Source organism: Tauraco erythrolophus, chromosome Z (genome assembly GCF_009769465.1).
Source record: "Tauraco erythrolophus isolate bTauEry1 chromosome Z, bTauEry1.pri, whole genome shotgun sequence".
Lineage (NCBI taxonomy): Eukaryota > Metazoa > Chordata > Aves > Musophagiformes > Musophagidae > Tauraco > Tauraco erythrolophus.
In genome coordinates, this window is record NC_141496.1 from 92,297,233 (window position 1) to 92,317,866 (window position 20,634).

At 40.6% G+C, this 20,634-nt stretch overlaps 1 protein-coding gene across 5 annotated transcripts in view; it reads right to left on the reverse strand.

The window, feature by feature from the left end:
• Positions 1 to 20,634, reverse strand: part of RIC1 (RIC1 partner of RAB6A GEF complex) — a 57,365-nt gene that overhangs the window by 10,845 nt on the left and 25,886 nt on the right. For 2 of the 5 annotated variants that reach the window (XM_086629191.1, XM_086629194.1), the window contains exons 4-17: positions 13,523 to 13,630; positions 12,250 to 12,392; positions 11,881 to 12,017; positions 10,808 to 10,899; positions 9,645 to 9,733; positions 8,531 to 8,675; positions 7,955 to 8,003; positions 6,673 to 6,825; positions 6,118 to 6,321; positions 5,055 to 5,093; positions 4,684 to 4,794; positions 3,996 to 4,085; positions 3,240 to 3,400; positions 2,115 to 2,253 (exon numbers count right to left, since the gene is read on the reverse strand). In XM_086629191.1, the coding sequence (XP_086485317.1) occupies positions 2,115 to 2,253; positions 3,240 to 3,400; positions 3,996 to 4,085; positions 4,684 to 4,794; positions 5,055 to 5,093; positions 6,118 to 6,321; positions 6,673 to 6,825; positions 7,955 to 8,003; positions 8,531 to 8,675; positions 9,645 to 9,733; positions 10,808 to 10,899; positions 11,881 to 12,017; positions 12,250 to 12,392; positions 13,523 to 13,630 (1,660 nt within the window). The remainder of the gene's footprint in view (positions 1 to 2,114; positions 2,254 to 3,239; positions 3,401 to 3,995; positions 4,086 to 4,683; positions 4,795 to 5,054; positions 5,094 to 6,117; positions 6,322 to 6,672; positions 6,826 to 7,954; positions 8,004 to 8,530; positions 8,676 to 9,644; positions 9,734 to 10,807; positions 10,900 to 11,880; positions 12,018 to 12,249; positions 12,393 to 13,522; positions 13,631 to 20,634) is intronic. The other 3 variants (XM_086629193.1, XM_086629192.1, XM_086629195.1) reach the window with 3 other exon arrangements.

Genomic DNA, 20,634 nt, shown 5'->3' on the forward strand with positions numbered 1-20,634 from the left:
CTAAATCATGACATATAGCATCTTGAACCTTTAGAAGATGCAGTTAGAGAAAAAACAAGAAAGCAAAGTGTTCTTTCTAAAGATTTATTTCAGAATGATTAATTTTGGAACAAGTCACTGAAGCTAATACCATGCTGTGCATGAAGTTTAGTTTTAAAATACACGGGTGGAGGGCCTGTATGGTAAGTTGGCAGCTCCAGGGGTTAAGGTCACCAGTAGGTAACAACACTGATAAGCCTGACACACTCCACTAAGTCAGACACATCGCTTCGCCTGCAGCACAGTGCCACACTTGGTGCTAACATTAATACTTTCCTTTTGATCAGGAGGATTGACGAAGTTTGAAGATACGGGCTCTTAGAAAGAAAAGGGAAACATTTGTTCAGTCTGAAGCTAAGTTTGAAACATTACTAGTGTTCAGTTGTGGTTTAACCCCAGCTGGCAACTAAGCACCACACAGCTGCTCAATCACTCCCATCAGTAGGATGGGAGAGAGAATCAAAGAGTAAAAGTGAGAAAACTCGTGGGTTGAGTTTAATTCAATAAGACAGAAAAAAGAAAAGGAGATAACACTAATACTGATACTACTACTGATAATAATAACAGATATACAAAGCAAGTGACACATAATGCAATTCCTCACCACCCCCTGACCGATGCCCAGCCAGTCCCCAGGCAGCAGTCACAGCTCCAGCAGCCAACTCCCTCAGTTTTACACGCTGAACATGATGTCACACGGTATGGAATACCCCTTTGGCTAGTTCGGGTCAGCTGTCCTGGCCATGCTCCCCCTCAGCTTCTTGTGCACCTCCTCACTGGCAGAGCATGCAAAGCTGACAAGTCCTTGGCTTAGTAAAAGCACCACTTAGCAACAACTCAAACATCAGTGTGTTACCACCCACCATTATTCTCACACTAAATCCTAAGCGCAGCACTGTACCAGCTACTAGAAAGAAAATCAACTCTATCCCAGCTGAAACCAGGACATGCTTTGAAAAGTTTCAGTAGCTTTTTCTCAAAATTAGGAAAAACCACAGGTTTTGGACTAGATGGTCTAGAAAACCACAAGCATGTCGCCTTTTAAGCCCTTGTCTAAGATCACATCAAAGTCTCAGGACACATGTTCAGCACTGTGGGACACTAAATTAGAATGAACTGTAGGAAGCAAGGGCAAACCTTCAGATTCTACATCTGTGCCATTGCTTTCCTATCTGCCAGTGGCTTTAGTATGTGGAGAAAAATATGCACCTTCACATGTCTACGGGCCTGCCTCACAGACGATGCAGCTTCCAAACTATCTTAAGATAGCTGCTCTCATGAGAAAATATGCTTCATACTGCAACTACTCAAATAGAATCATAGAATCATAGAATCGTGAGGGCTGGAAGGGACCTTCAAAGGTCATCTAGTCCAACCCCCCTGCAAGGAACAGGGATATCTCCAACTAGATCAGGTTGCTCAGGGCCTAAATAGTTAAGCTTAATTTGTTTACACCACTGACAACAAGAACCCAAGTTCTTTGTACTGTGCTTTCAGTGGCCTAAATCATTTCCTGGAGTTTAAGACAGGGCTTCACCTTTTTACCTTCGTCATTGTTTGTCTGTTGGCCTATCTCCTGATGTAACTAGCAGGAGATATTATCTTACTTTATTTAAGTGTAGTAGGAAACTGACTAGAAGTAACCTTCTAGGGTTATATGCCATCTTTTCCTTTTTTCTGTTTATTCGTTGAGTGATGGACCTGTTGCTGCAAGAAAGGCACTTCCTAACGCCAGGGATTGCTCTGGTGTTCAACTTTTAATACACAGTAGAGAAACGTAGGCTTGACACAGTTAAATTTAATTTGTCCTCCAAGATTTGGCCCCAAACTTTACAAGATCAGAAGAGAAGATAACGAAATAGAAGTAAGAGTTTGGAGTTTACTTCCATCACCCCCTCCCCTATTCACAGACAAAATACCTATATAGCAAGCATCAGAAGAAACATGTTCTGCATTTTACCACATAGAAGAACCATTCATTTATGATTCATTTACCAGCCAGGTAACCTTTGAGGACTAAGGTAACAAATCCAGACACCAATTCTTTTAACTTTTGAACACTATAGACCTGTTACCTGCTGAGGCATCTTCAAGGTGATGCCAGTCTCTGTCCTCACCGATGTCAATGTAACAGACACTACAAGAAAAGGATGAGGAATGTACCGAGACATGGACACTTCTTGAAGAACTTGGATACTGGCAGTAGGGTTAAGACTGAAAGGAAAGATGATTACATTTAGCAATTCTAAAACAGTATCTAACACTAAATTAACATCTCGAAGTAAACCTAATGTAAACAAGCAACTTAACCTCAGCAAAAAGTTTACGGACAAAAATGACCTTCCTTTAACCTGGAATCCCACAGGCCCATGTATCTACTCTACATAAAGTTACTAAATAAACCTAAGCTGGGCTACTTTATCTTTATTGTTTTGGGGAATATAGCTATGAGTCGATAGGAGACAACATCAGATATTTCAGAATAAAACTCTATTCACTCTCCAACAGGGCTATGCCAGGGTCTGGATTTTGTCGGAGTCTTCTTTGAAAAGCATTGGAAATATTTTCTGCTGACGTGGATCAACAGCTTGTTTTCTGCTGCAAAGAAGTCCCTTCCTGCTGACATAACTGTAAGAAATGGACTTCACTGCTTAGGTACTTCAAAAACTATCTGGGAATCTTTATCTCCTCCTTAGGTTCACTAATCTTAACTGTCTGAAAGCGTCTGGCTCTTATGTTGCTACTTCTTTTGCACCAAAATGTCCTCCCACGACCACATCACAGACCAAACTTTTTATCCTTCTTTGCTACTCCATCACCACTCCCACCAATTCCTACTTCTAATGTCAGAAACATTTTTTATTACAAACATTCAAACATGTGGGTGCCTTTTAGTACCTTTTTCTTCTATTTACATCCAGTTTTCAACTTCCTATCAGCTAGAACGTGTTTGTACGGACAGCTGGAAACGCAGGTAACTCAGTCGTGACCTCCACACCTGATGTGCACATCTGCATGTGTGCAAGCGACAACACTCGCCATCTATCCCTTGTACATACAGACAACACTTACCCCTCCACATTTGACAAATCTGACTCCACAAGTTCTAAAACAACTTTATATTATCGTAAGAATTTACTCGGACTGAGAACAGATTTAAAAGCACATCACTGCAAGAGCATGTGCACACTGCCACTCACCCTTCAGGCCTTCTCTCAATACTGTAAAGGCAAATGGAACAATCTGCTCTGAACAATATCACGATGTCCCGGAAGACACTCAGCAGCAAGGTGTCTGCTTGCACTTTGGTGATGTGTGCAAATGCGTTGTCAAGGTTGGACGTCCGCAGGTAGATTCTCAGCTACGAGGAAAAGAAGCAGTTTGAATACGGGTTCTGTTCACCAACAAACTAACCATAATTCCACATGCAATCATTTTCTTTTTTGTGGAATGGCTGTCAAGAATTTCTCGTAAGACATCTTACTGGGTTTTTACTTCATCAAATGTTTTGTCCATTTAATTACATTATTGCATCCAAAGTGGTTAAAGACCAGTACGGCCATATCTGAAGTACTGAACAACAAACAAAAGGAACAAGTTTTATTCATTTGTTTTAAAAAGCAGAGTAAGTAAAGCTCTTCTGCCCATCTAATTTGAAGACTTACAAAAGCGTTCCAAAATACTGCAACTAGATACCTCAAAACAAGCTTCATGCTATCATGCAAAAACGTCACAAAGTTTTCAGAACAATGAGTAGATACATGATAGTCAGCACAAAATAGTTTTTAATAGCAATAATAAACTTTTCTGCAAATAATTACTTACCTATTAATACAGAATTTCTGATCATGGCCAGAAGCCACCTATGCATCAAGCTTTTCATATTTATACTTCTACTGTAGAACAGATCAGGTATTCTAAACACAATCTATTTACTTTGAAGAAAAATATCTCACCTCTTCCTGATGATCATTTAAATTATAACATGCAAGAACAATGAAGTCATTCCACCATGCTAAGCCACCTGTTACCACCATATTTTGCTCCTGAAAAGAAAAAAAAACAAGCAAATGACATACACGTATGTATTTTTATATACATATACACACACACGTACATTCTATGGGTAATTTCTGAAAACCATACATGATCTCTACAAATTTTACTGATAGTGGCAAGACAATCTTTGTAAATGCTTTTTTTGTTGTTTAAAAAAACCCAAAGTACTAAAGAATAATATGTGAAGGACAAACATCATTCTATAAAACACAGCTCCACAGTCCCTTATGCTACTGGCATCCCCGAACTCTCTCAAATTAGCTTTCTGCTTCTGGCCAGAATTTACAAGCTTGGCATCCGAAACTACGTTTCATATCAGCTCTCAGATGAGGGATATGGGAGTGTCTGACTATACGCACTCAGATTTGGAAACTCTTTAATAATCAGACACAAATTATTGTGCCAAAGCCACAAGATCAGTGTTTGTCATTTTATGAAAAACACAGGCAAAACCTGCATCCCTAATCCCAAGTGCACCTACAGGTTGTTTGCTTTAAAAATTTATTTCTAAATTTTCTCCAAGAGTCACATTGCAACAAATACAACCTCCCCAGTATACCTGAATAAAGTACCATAATCTCTCACCTGGGTAATATTTCCAAACAGCTTCCATTTTTTGGTGAGTAAAGAGTAATGTGCAAAACCAAACTTGCCAACAACAGCTACATTCTGTCCAAGCTTGTCAATAGCTGAAAACTGTTCAAAGAGAGAAAACCCAGAACCTCAGGAAGGAACTCATTTAAATGATATAGCCTACCCAAGCGCATCACTACAAGGCAATCTAATGTCAGAGTCAAAACTTTTAAAGTATCTTTATGTTTTCTACTTTATACATATTCTTCTTTCTGTAATTTAAACCAATTATTTCATCTTCCAGAGCTCATCCAGTGCTAAGGGACAGTTATAAAAGCCCAGTACTTTTAAAGAAGCAAGAACATATTGTTAAAATAACTCACCCTTATAGGCCAGTTGCTCTCTAGATACGTACTGTGAATCTAAAAAAAGAAAAACACCAAAAGAGAAAAACAAATCCACATCACCATACCAAGCACCATTAAAGCAGTGATAAGTGATTAATGTTCTAAAGGAATTTGTACAACGTCCCTGTTTTTCCAAAACACTAGCTGAAAAGTTTTTAACGTTGGGATTTGTTTTTTAAATACAATCACTCCCCCCCACCCCCAGAAGTTACTGAAGCCTAAATGTTATCCTAGTTTCAATACAAGAAATACAGAAATGCACTAATGCAATGAAACAGCTAACACTACATTACAGATTAATAGTTAAAACACGCTCTTCTCCCCCTCTAGGCACTACTTCTCCATCAGTACCTTTCATGGGAACACACAAGGTTTGATAAACACAACACTCAGGAGCAACTTTCAGCGTTGGAATGAAACTTCTGATCCCATCAGAAATAGACACCAGCATGTCCAGAAGCCTTGTTATGAGAGCACTTGGCTGGGATTTGTCAAATTAAATCGTGATCCTGGATTCTTCATGTCACACGAGATGATACAAATCCAGGTTCAAAGGTACCAGTCCTTGGTCTGATACAAGGCTGTAAGTGCCTTATATGCCTTTATATGCTTAAATAGATGCCATCCAAGACTGCTTGAAAATACAGCCAAAATCCAAAGGCAGCATTCATCAGTTGAACATGCTTAAAGCAATTTGCACAAATAACAGAACAAATCCCTAAGGGATTTCTCGTATGTTGCACTTATTCTCCCTTTCAAAGCACAGGAAGGTAATTTAACTACTCCTTCCTGAAATCAAAAAGACGTTTTTTATTGGCTAGGATGCAAACTCATAGCCAAAAGGCTGAGATGGCCAATATTCCTTTACCATTTGGCAGCAGGAAAAAGCTGTACCAGAGGAAACCGAAGAGGCAATAAAAACGCAATGACCTCATATTAGAAAAAAAGGGTATGGCAGAGGGTGATGAGATCAGCTGCAATTCCAGTCCTACAAACTCTCGCAAGCACAGAGCACATACGGGCAACTAGTGACAACTACCTGTACAACATGCCAATGCCTGTGTCCTAGTAAAGTGCTTAAACCCTGAGAATCTAAACTGCTTTCTGAAAACGGGCCTCTTTCCCTGGAAGGCTTATGTTCAGAGTGTGCTGAAGTATTTCTGGGACTCTGAGCCTGTGTTGCATCTCCACAGTTCAAATACAAGCGATCTTCTCCTTGAAGAAGGACTTGTTCCTGGTTACTCTACATTAAAAACAAAACAAAAAGCAACCTTGAACTACACGTACAGAAAACAAAGGAAAACACAGCATCAATATATTAACAGGTCCTACATAAACAATGTGAAAAATAAGCATTAAGGTTCTTAGGTTTTGTATCACTAGGTACTATTGTGTCACAAAAAATGTTAGGTTTTATGTTACAGGATTGCACACCAATATTTTCAAAGTACCATTTTAAAGGCTCTGATAAAAAAGGAACATTAATCTAATGGCTGCAAAACAGACTTAAAGCCTGTTAAGAGAATAACTCAGAGATCATCTGAAAACTGGAAATACATTCTAAAATAAGGATATTTATCAACAAAAAACTTACCATACAAGGATTAACAGTGAGTGCACTCTTGATGAAATGAAACTGCAGAATACCAAATTGGCGAGCTTCATTATTTGCATCTCTTTCAGGCTTCGTGTTTGAAGAAGAACTCCCATCAATAACCCACAGATGATACCCTTCTGATCCCCAGGTCTGGATGTAAAAGAATAATAATAGTAGAACCCCCAAAACAACACCATATATTCTCAGAAAACAAGAATTACAGAAACTTACTGTAACTGATCTTATGGTAGGCATGAGCCTGGCAAAAAACCACATAGTTTGGTGTTCTAAAGTGTATAATCACAGGAATCATAAGTAACCCACAGCAGCAAAACCCACAAGAAACAGTAAGAATCTTTCCTAAATTCTTTTCTTTTTTAAGGTAAAAATGTTCATTGAATGAAAATTAACTGTGCAAGACACACACATAAGTAATGAAGACTGTTTAGTTTGCAGCTTAAACCAACCAACAAAAAAGCCACAAAGAAAATCATATATGAGAAAGTCCTAATTCCCAGAATTACACTGGTTGTTGTTCATTAAATTTCATAGTACCAGAATTTACATTTGTTTTTTTCTTAAAAGGTAAATTGGATTGACCTTGCAAGCATGTACATCCGCTTGGGATGCATGTTTGAAATTGTCTATCTTCATAGCAACTAGCCTATAGTTAAATAAAATCACACATTTTAGAATTATTGTGCAAAATTCACCATGGTTTGTAAAAGAAGTCTTGAAGATTGTGTTTGATATCTATGAACATCTACTGATTTGACAGACAAACAACACTTCATGTAAGTAGTCTGCGTTAAAACAACGGGAGCTAGGTTTCTTTTGAGCTCATATTCTGAGTTAAGCTATTTCAACAGCCAAAGGTAAACTAGTAATTTTAGCGAAGTAAATAAGTTTACTATTGGTGTTGATTTGTGTCTTATTGTACTCTGAATTACAGCATTAGATTAAAAAGAGGAAAAAAAAAAGAGAGAGATTAAGGAAAATCTGAAATGTTCATTGTTAATATTAGAAGCAAAGCCAAGAAAAGGCATGTCATTTACACTTCATGATCAGGCATATATACGGAAAAAAAATAAAAGTCATCAGCTCTCCCCTTTTCCCTCTCCCTTGAATACCACATCGGTGTTAGGAAGTGTAATAAAGGCATCTTGCTTGTTAAAAGTAGTAAAGAAAATCAGTTTGATTTTCTGAAAATCTGTTTAAATAAAAATAATTTTAAAAATTTTCAGCCATCCTATTCGTGTATGTTTACATTAATATTTACCATAGAACTGATCTTTAGAGGATCCTTTTTGGCACCATCAGACTGATACCTTAAAAAGAGAACAGAACAAGTTTGAATTTGGAAATAACTTAAGAAAATTAAATTAAGAAATTCTCTTCCTATCTTTGTATTGTCATACGCCTCTATATTGAACCTCATCTCCAACTACAAAGCCTGTATGATCCATAATACTGCCTAAAAGACAAAGCAACTGGCAGATGGCCAGCATAAACTGAATTGTGACTTCTGGATGTTGGCACATTTTCAGGAAATATACACTTACACTGAGGGAATTTTAATATTTGCCTGCTAAAGCCTGGCTTTTTAGGAAAATTTGTTTCTATGGCCAAAAAGATCACTACAGAAAGAAAATAATAAATTTTCATTTATATTCAAATGATCATCTCCTAAATATTACTCAATGATTCCAATATCTAAGCAATTATAATGGGAAAAGAATTGAAAAAGGTAATTCAGTTATTTAGTTTCTAATTAAATGCTTTTAATTAGAAATGCTTTTAATTAGAAAAATAAGTTTCTAATAAAACATTTTACAATTTCACTACAGATACTCACGCAAAATCACCTCCTAAAGTACAGATCAGCTGAGCACCAAAAACACTCCACAAAGACAAGCCTCCACATTCCCAGGTCACCATCACAACACAGCTATCAGGTGACCATCTGATTAGTTTAACAGGTCCTGTTTTATTCCAAATATCTGTTTAAAAGCAGACAATAAAATGCGATAAGAAAAACATCAAATGTCCTTCAACTGCTGTCACCATAAGAGTAGAAGCAAAAATATGTGGAAATAAATATTTTATTTTTTTAATTAACTTCTTTGCTGCATTCATCAAACTGAGAATCTCAAAATGAAAAAGCAGCAAATGCAGAATTCGAATTTTCCTTCCAAAATATGTTTCGTAGGACACTAAGAATACATGAAAATGGGCCAGAAATACACCGGCACAGTGTGTGTCTTTAAATGATCTTCAGGACAAAAGATTTTATAGTCACCCTTGAAACCTTTTCCTTCGGCACTGAGCACAACTGTAAAACTGTCATTTAGAGATTTGATATTTGTGTTGAAACCTAAGAGGCACACACAGTTGTGGACACAATTTACCCACTTTGTACGTTGCTCACTCTCAAGCGCGCCGTACGCATCACTACTACATTAAAAATTTGACTGAGCAGTTCAGGCAGAGCGACGAATTAGTTATTTTCTGTTCCCTCCATGTCAGTTGTTTCAAGTTAATTCACACCTCTATTATATGCATTGTCAGTTTAGACAATGACATCTCGTTTTTCAGGTGAGTAATGGAAAAGTAATCTCAAGACTTCATATGGGAACTACAAAGATCTGCAGCATTTAAAAAGGAGCAACCAGTGGCAGCACTGTCTGTAAACTACTAACTCAGATTCGGATTTAGTTAAAAAAAAAACACAAAACAACAAACCAGAACAACCCCAGACCCTCCCACGTGAAACACAACCGAAGGTCAGTTACACGCAAGCAGCTGAAGCAACAATTGTGCAAGAGCAAAGAACTATAAACATGCAAGAGTAAACACAAATGCCATCAGTGACAACGCGAACAACAAGCAGTTGTTAACTATCCAAGGATAAAAACATTTTTCAATACCCTAAAAGCAGATGGAAAATTCTAGCAATAAAAGTAGCTCACCAGGATACTGTTTTGGTGTCAGCTCCAACTTATGAGAAAGCTGCATGGCGCCAGTGGCGGTGTCTATCGTATAAACTTGCACAGAGCCGCTGGAAGAGATCACGCATGCTTTAGACTACAGAACGTTTGGATTTCTCATCAGTTTCAAGAGGTTAATAAAAGCTGCTTTTTTGCTCACTAATACCAAATTTATCTAGAACAGAAACACTGTGTCAAGTAACACTCAAAGAACTTTATGACACAAATTTTTAAGATACTTTCCAGAAGGCAGGGGAGGACGCAAAACACCAGCCCCATAATAACCCATGCAGTAAGACTATTTCATTCTCTGAAAATACACACATCAATCCACATATATTTATGCTTTCCACCTGCAAGACAGTCCACGAGGGAAGCCAGCATTCACTCAGTGCTCAAGTTTCATCAGGAGTGTACTAATGCATACCAAGATCAATGAATTACAGTAACCTAATTCCTGTTTCAGAGCAAACACCAACACACTCCATTGTTACTACAATGAGAATATTATTTCTTCTTAGTGAAGACTAAACCACCCAGATCTTTTGAAATGCTCTAAAATCCAAATAACATACAATTAAAAAAAAAAAAAGCTGCATTTTAGAGCAGCTGAAGCAGTATTATACAGGAGGAAGTGTCTTGAAGGAGCAGTTAAGCAAAATATCACAACTAAAAGCACTTTTGCAACATTTAGTTTATAAATATTCATGGTTACTCAAGTAAGCAACATTTTTTCTGACCAAATCAACACTCCACAGAGCATTTTCTCAGTTGGGTGCAAAGTGCTAATTCTTGTCCAATATTATTACGATTAACTGCTTAAAATTGACTTTATAATACTGCTTTGAGATTAGCTGGGCAGCAGCACTTTCCAATCCTTGCTACTGGTCCAGCCATCTTTTTGGTTTTTCCCTGTATATTTTTTGCTTACTGAAGAGCAAGCACCAATTTCAACTGCAGTTCACGCAGGCAATCATTTCTTTCCTCTTCTCTCCTACTTTTTGACAGAGAAGATTATGCTGTCTCTAGGAAGACAGATCATTTTCATCTTTACAGCTCTTGCAACACAACTTGGTAGGAAGAAACTAGCTTTACAATGAAATCATTGCCCCCCACCACCATTGAACCAGCCTTATAAAACTCACTTGGCACATCCAAATGCCATTAGCCTGTATTTGTTATTTACTGCCACACAAGTTCCATCAGTCACATCTTGTGCCCAAACACCATGGAGCTGCTGTAAAGAAAGGAATTCACAGAATCTTTGGTTAAACATCGCTTTTATTCATGATAGTCAGCTGCTACCCATGCACTACTCATGCACATCACATTACAGATCTGCCAGCTGACCTTCATCACCGTAGGTAACTTCTATCGCAAATGTCAAGATTAACTGAAATGGCTCAGATAAACAAAATCTAGTACATGCAAAACTGGTTTCATTGTTCTCAATAAAAATTACAAAAAGATGCCAGTATGTAAGGAAACTGTTTATCAGAGCTCTGAATAACCAAAGTAAGTAAATACCTATAAGGCAAGAATATCCCTGACACTGCATAAAAATCAGTAGTTGGTACTAAGGATGAAGACAAAACAGAAAACAGGAAAACAAATTCCCAACTGCAACAGCTGAAATGACAGATACAGTTAGTATGTGAAGGAGTTTGGGACAGATGAGAAATCCTTCTGAGTTTTCCGTAATTAAAATAAAGAGATCTAATGACAAAATGTCGTACAGTTTGTAGGCTGAATTTCAGGTAAGAAAACACCTAACTTGGAAAACATTCTTTTAAAACAAATTCTGAAGTATGCTTGTCTCTATGAGAAGAGTTAGACTTGATTATGGCTAAAAGCCAGAAATAGCACCCATGGTATTTTGCCATAGGAGAAACTACTTATCACCAACAACAGGAAGCCTGGTCACAGAGGCAGTAAGAAGACCTCAGAACTATAATGACATTTTGAAGCAAAGAGCAAAAATTAAATGTACTATCAATTATGGTCTCCCATAGACAGGTACTACCCTAGAACAATCTAGTTCAAATTATGGTATGAAACGTAGTCTTGTTCTTATGTTATCTCTTAAGCAGTCGCTAAATTTTAATTACTTTGCAGCTGAACAGAACTTAAAGTAGAAAACTAACTGAAATGCAGAGACCAAAGAGTCTCTGCACTCACTATCGTAGAGTGCATGCTAGAAACACTAAAGGAAATATACCTCAGCAGTGAATCTACTTGACATGGGTGTAATGAAACCAACTCTGCCATCATTAAAAACAACAGCAAAACCATCAAGTGTGGCACAGTATTCCATATCTCTGATGTAAACATCTTCAAAGCCCAAAAATGAACCTGCTAAGAAAATACAAGTAATTCAAAATTATCTTAACACGTGATATTGCAAGCCAATAGACTTCTCAGTTTTTTACTTATTACTTCACAGAAAAAGCTAGTTTAAACAGGCTATTTTGTTCGTTTACAAAAGGCACATTTTTCTCATCTCTGCTTGAAAACAGAGATATTTTGATTTACATAGTATTTCACCAATAGTTATCTACCGTAAGCAATAAAAAAACCCAAAACCTACCTCGAGAAGACTGCAGGTCCACAGAAAATGGAACTGTACACAGGTTGATGGCCTTTCTTCCATTGGTCATACCATCCCAGTGAACGAGATGCAGAAATCCATCAGCAGTGGCAACAAGTAGATCCTCTAACATGGACTGCAAACTAACAAACGTATTTGTCATTCTCTAAAAAACCGCATGTTAACTCAATGTCACAATGTCACAGCAGAATCAGTTGATGTAACAAATACCATATTACTGCCTCTTGTATAAGCAACTATGTTGAGAAATTACATCGAATAAGCTACAAACTACGTGCCTAAGTCCTCTAGACAGTAAAGGTATCAAGCTGACAAAATATGGTAGATATCTCTCTCTTGCTCCAGGAATGAAAGTTCATTAATAGGTCTGTATTGTTACAGTAATTGATTAACTGGTATACGAACTGCTGAAGATAATTTTAATACTATTGATTAAACGCAAGATATTGCTGCCAACAATCAATTATTCATCTGTCCTAGAAAACTACCCATATTGCCTAGGCTGTATCTAATCCACAACAAGTTCTAACCCGTGATCTAAGCAGAAATTAGACTTTTCCTAAATTCTTGCCCACACATCTCCAAAATTCTGAAAACTACTGTTAATGTATTTGCAGTCAGATAACAACCCGCAGTTTCCCAGGAAAGCTTCTTCCAGTATCTACTGCATTTCTTCCAACACCCATTTTCTCCTACGGGGCCTCTTGCCAAACTGCACTTTGTTACTTTTCCATCCCAAAAAGTTTCACCAACTTTTCACATACACTTACTTAGGATGTCCGAAGCTTATTTATAGGGAAAGCAATCTCCACAAAAAAAGGAAAAGGTAAACACAAAGTTTTTTCCAGGACAAACAGGGAGCCTCTGCAGGCAGCTGGAGCAATGTTGAAAAGCTGCGTACAGTTTTGCTCTTATAAACCCATGTTTCCATGAAATCTCTAATCCATACTTTGAGTCCAACGACAAACACATTTATAGTAACATAATGTAATACTGAACACACATATGCTATATACTTCTATATGCCAAAAATATCAGTATAGCCAAGCACAGAAAGAATTCTTAAACAGCAATTTACTTTTTCACTTCCTTGGACATACTATTAGTAACTTACTATTAGTAACTAGTAGTCCTTACTATTAATAAGTCTAAAAACTTACTAAAAGTGTTTTTACAGCCAGTTTCCCCTTCACTTTTTAACAAGTAATCATTATATGCAGAAAAATTCTTAAGACATGATTACTGAGCATACCTTGTGATAGAGGCTTGCAAGTCCAGCACTTTCTTCATTTCTAGATTTAATGAAGGAGCACATTGCTCTTCCTTATAATGTGGGGTTCCCTTCAGATGTGGGCCTCCTCTAAAATAAAAGAGAAATAATGCAACTGAAACAAGATGTCCCTCAAAAGAGATAAGAGCTAGTGACTAACATTCCCATGGCATTGTTTTCCCCTCTCTCTATATACACCAGACACTCACATGCAACCTGCCACAAGCAGCACTTAGTGTCTGGGGCATTATTTCAGTGCAAAAAAAAAAAAAAAGCATATCAGCCTACACGTCTATAAAGAGTATGTAAGCAAAATACGACAATGAAAAGAGAATGAACATTACAATAGCTGTTTAGCCCATCTTAATAATCCTTAAGTGAAACATATTAATGCAAATTCTGATTCAATAAAATAGTAATCAATCACTTCCATTAATTCAATACCTGCTGAATTTTTTAGTACCTCCAATTCATTCTTTGCTGAGATGCATTACAGATATTACAGACTGTAAAATATTCATGTTTCTTCAGTTCCTTTTGCCAGGGCAATGATAATTAATTCAGCATGCATTACCCAGCAGGGAGACGTTTATTGTAATTCATAAGAATATCTCCCTATAGCAAGTTAACAATAAACCTAAGACTTACTAAGAGGAGAGATGACTGAGCATTGATTCTCTTCCTTTAAACAGATCATTATACCGTACACTACTTATAGAAAGTTTCCAATTTTTATTTTCCTCATTTTAAATTTCACATTTTGTTCTCTGATGAAATGCAGTTGTTCTAAAGCTCAATACAGCATCACTAAAGTATTAGCTATTTGCCTGGGTTATCAGATGTGTCGTGTTTCACTAACTTTTTTTGTTTGAACGAGAACCGACCTACAATCATAAGTCATCCAGTTCATCCATGTCATGAGCCTTACACTAGTAAACAAAGCAAACTATGGATGAAACAGGCATTGCAGACAAGTTAGAGTTTAGAATAACGCATAACTTCATGAGTCAGAAACAACAGATACGTGTACAAATCTATGTAATCTTTACCTCGATTTTAACTGCAATGCAACTGCCTACGAAACCTGTGCTGGGTTTATGTGGTAGGGTAGGGGCTGCAGGAATGACCCGTGTAAGCAGTTGCAAGATGCAGACACCCAGGTCAGTGAAGGTGGAGCAGGAGAAGGTGTGCTGGAGCTGGGATTCCCCTGCAGCCCGTGGTGAGACGGCAGTGGCCCCCTGCAGCCATGAGAGAAACGGTGGAGCAGAGACCCACCCGCAGCCCGTGGAGAACCCCACGCTGGAGCAGAGACACCTGTGCCTGACAGAGTTCTTAGAGGACTGTCTCCCATGGGAAAGGATCCCACGCTGCTGCAGATTAAGAGTGGAGCAGAGATGGATTTGCAGTCCATGGGACAGTGACTCCACACCAGGGCAGGTGGCTTTACCTCAAGAAGCTGTGATTCTGTGGGAAAAGCCTGATAGGAAGAGACTGATGGGTAAGGATTGGATTTCACAAAAAGGACTAATTTCACACAAGTTTGTGGAGAACTGTCTCCCACTGGAAAGGACCCCACACTGGAGCAGGAGAAGAGCGTGAAGAGTCCTCCCCACGAGGAGGAAGGAGTGGCAGAAACAGCATGTGACGAACTGACCTGCAACCCCCATAACCCATCCCCCTGCATGGCTGGTGAGGATGAGGCACAGCCAGAAAGAAGAAAGAGGTGGGGGGAAGGTATATTTAAGATGTGGCTATGTTTCTCATTATCCTCTCTGAACAAACTGGTAACAAATTAAACTGATTTGTTCCCAAGCCGAGTCTGTTTTGCACCAGGGCCAGGGTTGCTGGGTGCTCCCTCCCTGTTCTTATCTGGACCCTCAGGCCTTTCCTCACTCTTTTCTCCACTCCACTGAGAGGGAGGAGTGAGCAAGTGGGCACGTGGTTGCTGCAGGCTGGGCTAAGCCATAATAACAACATGGCAGAAACCAAAGCAGCTGCAGTTCTAGGTGAGTTTGACACCACAAGGATACCCAAAACTGTTTCCTGCCTTGGTTATCTCAGTTGGTATCAACTGTCTTAATTCCATTACCGTTTTATAGCAAAACATAAAATATGTATGAGATACTCTTTGATGGATACCACACCTTTTCTTATGCAGCAAGGACAAACACATATGCCACCTAAAGTAAGACCAAGCCAATTTTTGACATTCTGGTTAGTGGATGGAAGTAGCTTTCCAGAACAAAACTATAGTGACCATGAAAGATTATAGAAAAACTGAGAAAAATTACTGTAAGGTTAGTTAATCTACCTCCTACAGATGGTAACTTGTATAAACACTACATTAGTAAAATGTTTGGTTTGCATTTCAAAAGAAAATTAATTACAACATACAGCTGTCTTGGTAAAGAATAGCCCTTCATGTAAGCTAACTATCATGGACTGACAGGAGGCCTGAACTAAAAAACCAAAACAAACAAACAAAAAACAAACCCACAAAAAACATAATGAGTTAATACTAGCATTTTGGGGTTTAAACCATAAATGACACTGCATTTCTTGAAGTTCATGAAGCCAAATGCACCTGATTTGCCCTGGTATCTTTTAAAGTCAGGGATTTCACAGACAAAAAAATGTATCATACAGGATTAATTCCTCCAAATCTCTATGTCACTACCTGTAATGCCGCATCCTCCAGGCTGAAGAAACACTTACAAGACGCCAGGTGTTTGGAGACATGCCTTTCAACCCATATGGACACACAGGTCCAGATAGCACACTGCCAAGCATGATCAAATGACTCTGGGTTATCAAGAATAAGTGGCACAACTGAATCTTCTAAGCAAACAACTAAAACGAGATAAAAGGGCTGTGTAATGCCCAAACATTACTGTTATGTAAGTACAACACACCATGTAGCATGCCTGTTGTAACTGACTGCAGCAGATGCACCCGCCCTGACAGAGACCTGAGAGAAACCTCACAAAAGCCTGTGAAAACTTCCCACCACGGCTATTGTTACACCCATATGGTCAGCAAGTATACATTTTGGCCAAAAATTAGGAAGTTAGAGTCCTCAGCCAAAGAGAGGGGCCACATGACCATGTATCACCACAGATCAGACTCAACTAGGGTATGGACCATTTAACGGAGAGCTATTTTGAGTTGGTGCTCCTCAGAGCAGCAGGTCTGCAGTCAGTGACTCTCCCCTTGGGTCGGGACACTGTCCAAGGAAACTCCTCGAAGTGGAGAGCCCTCCCTTTTTTAGGTGAGTGGTGGCACATTTCGGGTCATCGGCTGTAAATCTTTCTGAAGTCAGTTGTGTAGTATTAACTCCTGAATGACTTTCTGAACATGCGATTGTTAAAGTCCGTTGAGCCTCAAAGCTGTTTCAGTTAGCGTAAAACTTATTTCGCTACCATCATGTAAAAAGCAAATTCCGTTTCTAGTTTGTTAGTGGGTCCGGCTTGGTTTTCTGAGATTCTGAGACGCTGACTGAGGTACGTAACCAAGCATAAACACAGTGTGTCTGCACAGCACAAACTGCAAAGCCAGAATGGGAACAACATGGTTTAAAAGACATCTTTTGCTGGAAGAGAAATTTCTAGTCTCCCTGTGGCCAGGCTTCTTATTCTTTAAACACCATTGATAAAAATAGTTTGCAAGAATATTTGAATATTTTCAGTTTCATAAGCTAGTTTCAGCAAATTTGTTACCATCTGCAGAGCATGTCTTTTTCCATTGAGGCACTACCATCATGACGAACTCAAAAATGTCAGTATTTTAATTAACTGCCTGTGGTTACGTCAAATTCATCAATTCAAAAATAAACCCTTACTATGGGTGCAAAGGGGGTGCAATCAAAAGCACACTGCGTTCTGTGCTGGGTTTGTGTGGTGGCATTTTGGTAGCGGGGCAGGGGCTGCAGAGATAGCCCCTGTAAGTAGCTGCCCTGACTCTGAAAGCGGTTGGATCGGTCTCTGGCCAGGACTCAGACAACCAGCTCCTCTGTGGATGACGTATTTAGGAAGGGGACAAAGGAACCTGAGCCAGGCAAGACTCACAGTGACCAGAGCGGGGAGGCGGAGGACTGACTCCTGGCCTCCCGTGCTGGCAGCTGCCCACATCTGGTCGCCACCACTCAACTGGAGATGGCAGTGGCACTGCAGCTTGGAGAGCCCCAAAGCACCCCGCTCCTGGAGTGCCCGCTGGGCAGAGTTTGTTTCCACCCGGGCTGCTGGCGTTCATCAGGTCAGTCAGGCCCAGTGTGGCTGCAGCAGAAAGAGGACTGAGATCTGAAAGAAATGACTGCGCAGACACCAAGGACGGTGAAGATGGAGCAGGAGGAGGTGTGCTGGAGCTGAGATTCCCCTGCAGCCCGTGGTGACACAGCAGGCAGACCCCCTGCAGCCCATGGAGATTAACGGTGGAGCAGAGATGCCTGCACCTGACACAGTTCTTAGAGGACTGTCTCCCATGAGACAGTCTTTCCACAGGGAAAGGACCCCAGGCTGCTGCAGATTAACAGTGGAGCAGAGATGCATCTGCAGTCCATGGGACAGCAACTCCAGGCCAGGGTGGGCAGCTGTGCCTTAAGAAGCCGTGAATCCATGCAAAAAGCCTGACTGGAAGAGTCTGACGGGTAAGGACTGGACTTCACAAAACAGACTAATTTCAGAGAAGTTCGTGGAGAACTGTCTCCCGTTGGAAGGGATCCCACACTGGAGCAGGGGAAGAGCGTGAAGAGTCCTCCCTCATGGGGAGGAAGGAGCAGCAGAAACAGCATGTGACAAACCAACCTGCAACCCCCATTCCTGGTCCCCCTGTGCTGCTGGCAGGGAGGAGGTAGAGGAGGAAGAAGGGAAGGGTGGGGAAAGGTGTATTTAAGATGTGGCTTTGTTTCTCATTATCCTCTCTGAATCAACTGGTAATGAATTCATTTGTCTCTGTTTTGTGAGTCTGTTTTGCCTGTGGCCATGGCTGGTGGCTGACCCTTCCCTGTGATTATCTTGACCTTGAAGCGTTTTCTTTCATTTCTCTCCTCCTCATCCCGCTGGATGGGGATGGGGGTGGAGAGGACTGAGCGAGCGGCTGCATGGTGCTTAGCTGCTGCCTGGCGCTAAGCTAGGGCACACCGAGTCCACCTCTGCCTGACTCAGCCTTGCTAGTGGAGTTACTTTGAACTTTAAACCACACATGTGCACTGCTGACCCAACCAAGAAAGAATGTTGGTCTGGGTTGTGCTACATTAGCGTCTGCTACTGTTGTAGCCAAACTTTAACTCACTTTTGCACAAGAACTGAGAGGAATGGACCCATTCCAGTGACCACGCAGCTGCACGTCAAAACAAACGTATTCACTTGTATTTGCACAGTATCTGTTAATGTGAATAAAATGGCACTGGGAACAGAGGAAGATCTGCCATTACATCTGCAATTCAAGAAAACCCTGTGCTGGGTTTATGTAGCGCAGTCTTGGCAGCGGGGAGGGACTGCAGGGAAAGTCTCCATAAGCAGCTGCAAGCAGCTTCCCTGGCTCCAAAAGCAGTCAGACCCACCTCTGGCCAGGGCCGAGCCGCTCAGCACCTCTGTCAGTGCCCTATTTACGAAGGGGACAAGGAAACCCGCACCGTGCGGGACCCACAGTGAAGGGGGAGGTGGCGGGAGGGTCTGGCCCCCAGCCTCCCAGGCAAGCGGCTGCCTGCACTGGGCCACCACCACTTGACTGGAGATGGCCATGGTGGCGTGGCTTGGAAAGCTCAGAAGGATGCTCCTGGGGCGCCCGCTGGGAATGCCCATTCATCCTGCCAGGACCGCTGAGGTTCACTGGCCAGTCAGGCCCAGCACGGCTGCAGCAGAGAAAGGACGGAGATGCGAGAGAAACAACTGCACAGACACCAAGGTCAGGGAAGGTGGAGTGGGAGGTGTGCCTGGGCTGAGATTCCTCTGCAGCCCGCGGTGAGATGGCAGGCAGCCCCACTGTTGACCACAGAGAAACAGTGGAGCAGAGATCCACTCACCGCCCATGGGAGAGGACCCATGCTGGAGCAGAGATGCCTGTGCCTGAAGAAGTTCTTCGAGCACTGTCTCCTGTGAGAAAGGACCCCCATGCTGCTGAACGAAACAGTGGGGCAGAGATGCATCTGTGGGAAGGGATTCCACACCAGGGTGGGTGGCTGTGCCTGAAGACACCGTAACTCACTGGGAAAAGCCCAACTGGAAGAGTCCAATAGGCAAGGACTGGATTCCAAAAGAAGGGCTCATGGAGCTCCTATAAGGAGGTACTCCACATTAGAGCGGAGGAAGAGTGTGAAGAGTCCTCCCTCTTTTAGGTGGAAGGAGGAGCAATGCCCATTCCTCATCCCTGTGCACCACTGAGGGGAGGAGGTAGAGTCAGGAAGAAGAGAGGGGTTAGGGAGATTAAGTTTTTAAGATCTGGCTTTGTTTCTCATTATCATCTCTGAATGAACTGGTAACCAATTAAATTGATTTGTCCCCAAGTCAAGTCTGTTTTGCTTGTCACCACTGTTGGTGGGTGACAAGACAAACCCCAAACATGGAAAGATTCAGAATGCCAAGCTGTTCTTTTGAAGGTAGCATACAAGGTTTGTGGGGAAGTTCAGATCTTGAATTGAAGATCAAGGTGTGTTTTTTAAACCACAAGGCTCATTCTCCATTCCCCATCCAGCACATCATCAGTGACATGCCTGCTCACAGAAAACAGAGCACTATACAGTGTAACAAAATGTCTTTCAGATGTTGAAGCCTATGCGACTGTATCTCATTAATCACCTTTTAAATAATGGTAAAGAGGAATGGCAAATGCAAGTCTACCTCGTCCTCCTTCTTGAGACTTCCATTCTCTGAACTTTCCCCACGTTAACCCTCTCCTGCTGCTCAGTTCTAACCCGACTTCCCCAAAATGGAAGAGGAGCCTATAAATAAGTGAATTGCTTAAATTCTTAGCAGGAATTTGTAATTTTTTGTATGCATTTGATCTTCTTACAGGGGAAGAACTGCCTCTGGAAGTAACACTTTGATTCTCTTTAGAAGAAAAAACTTTAAGCTCAAACTATCACACAAGATGCAATAATG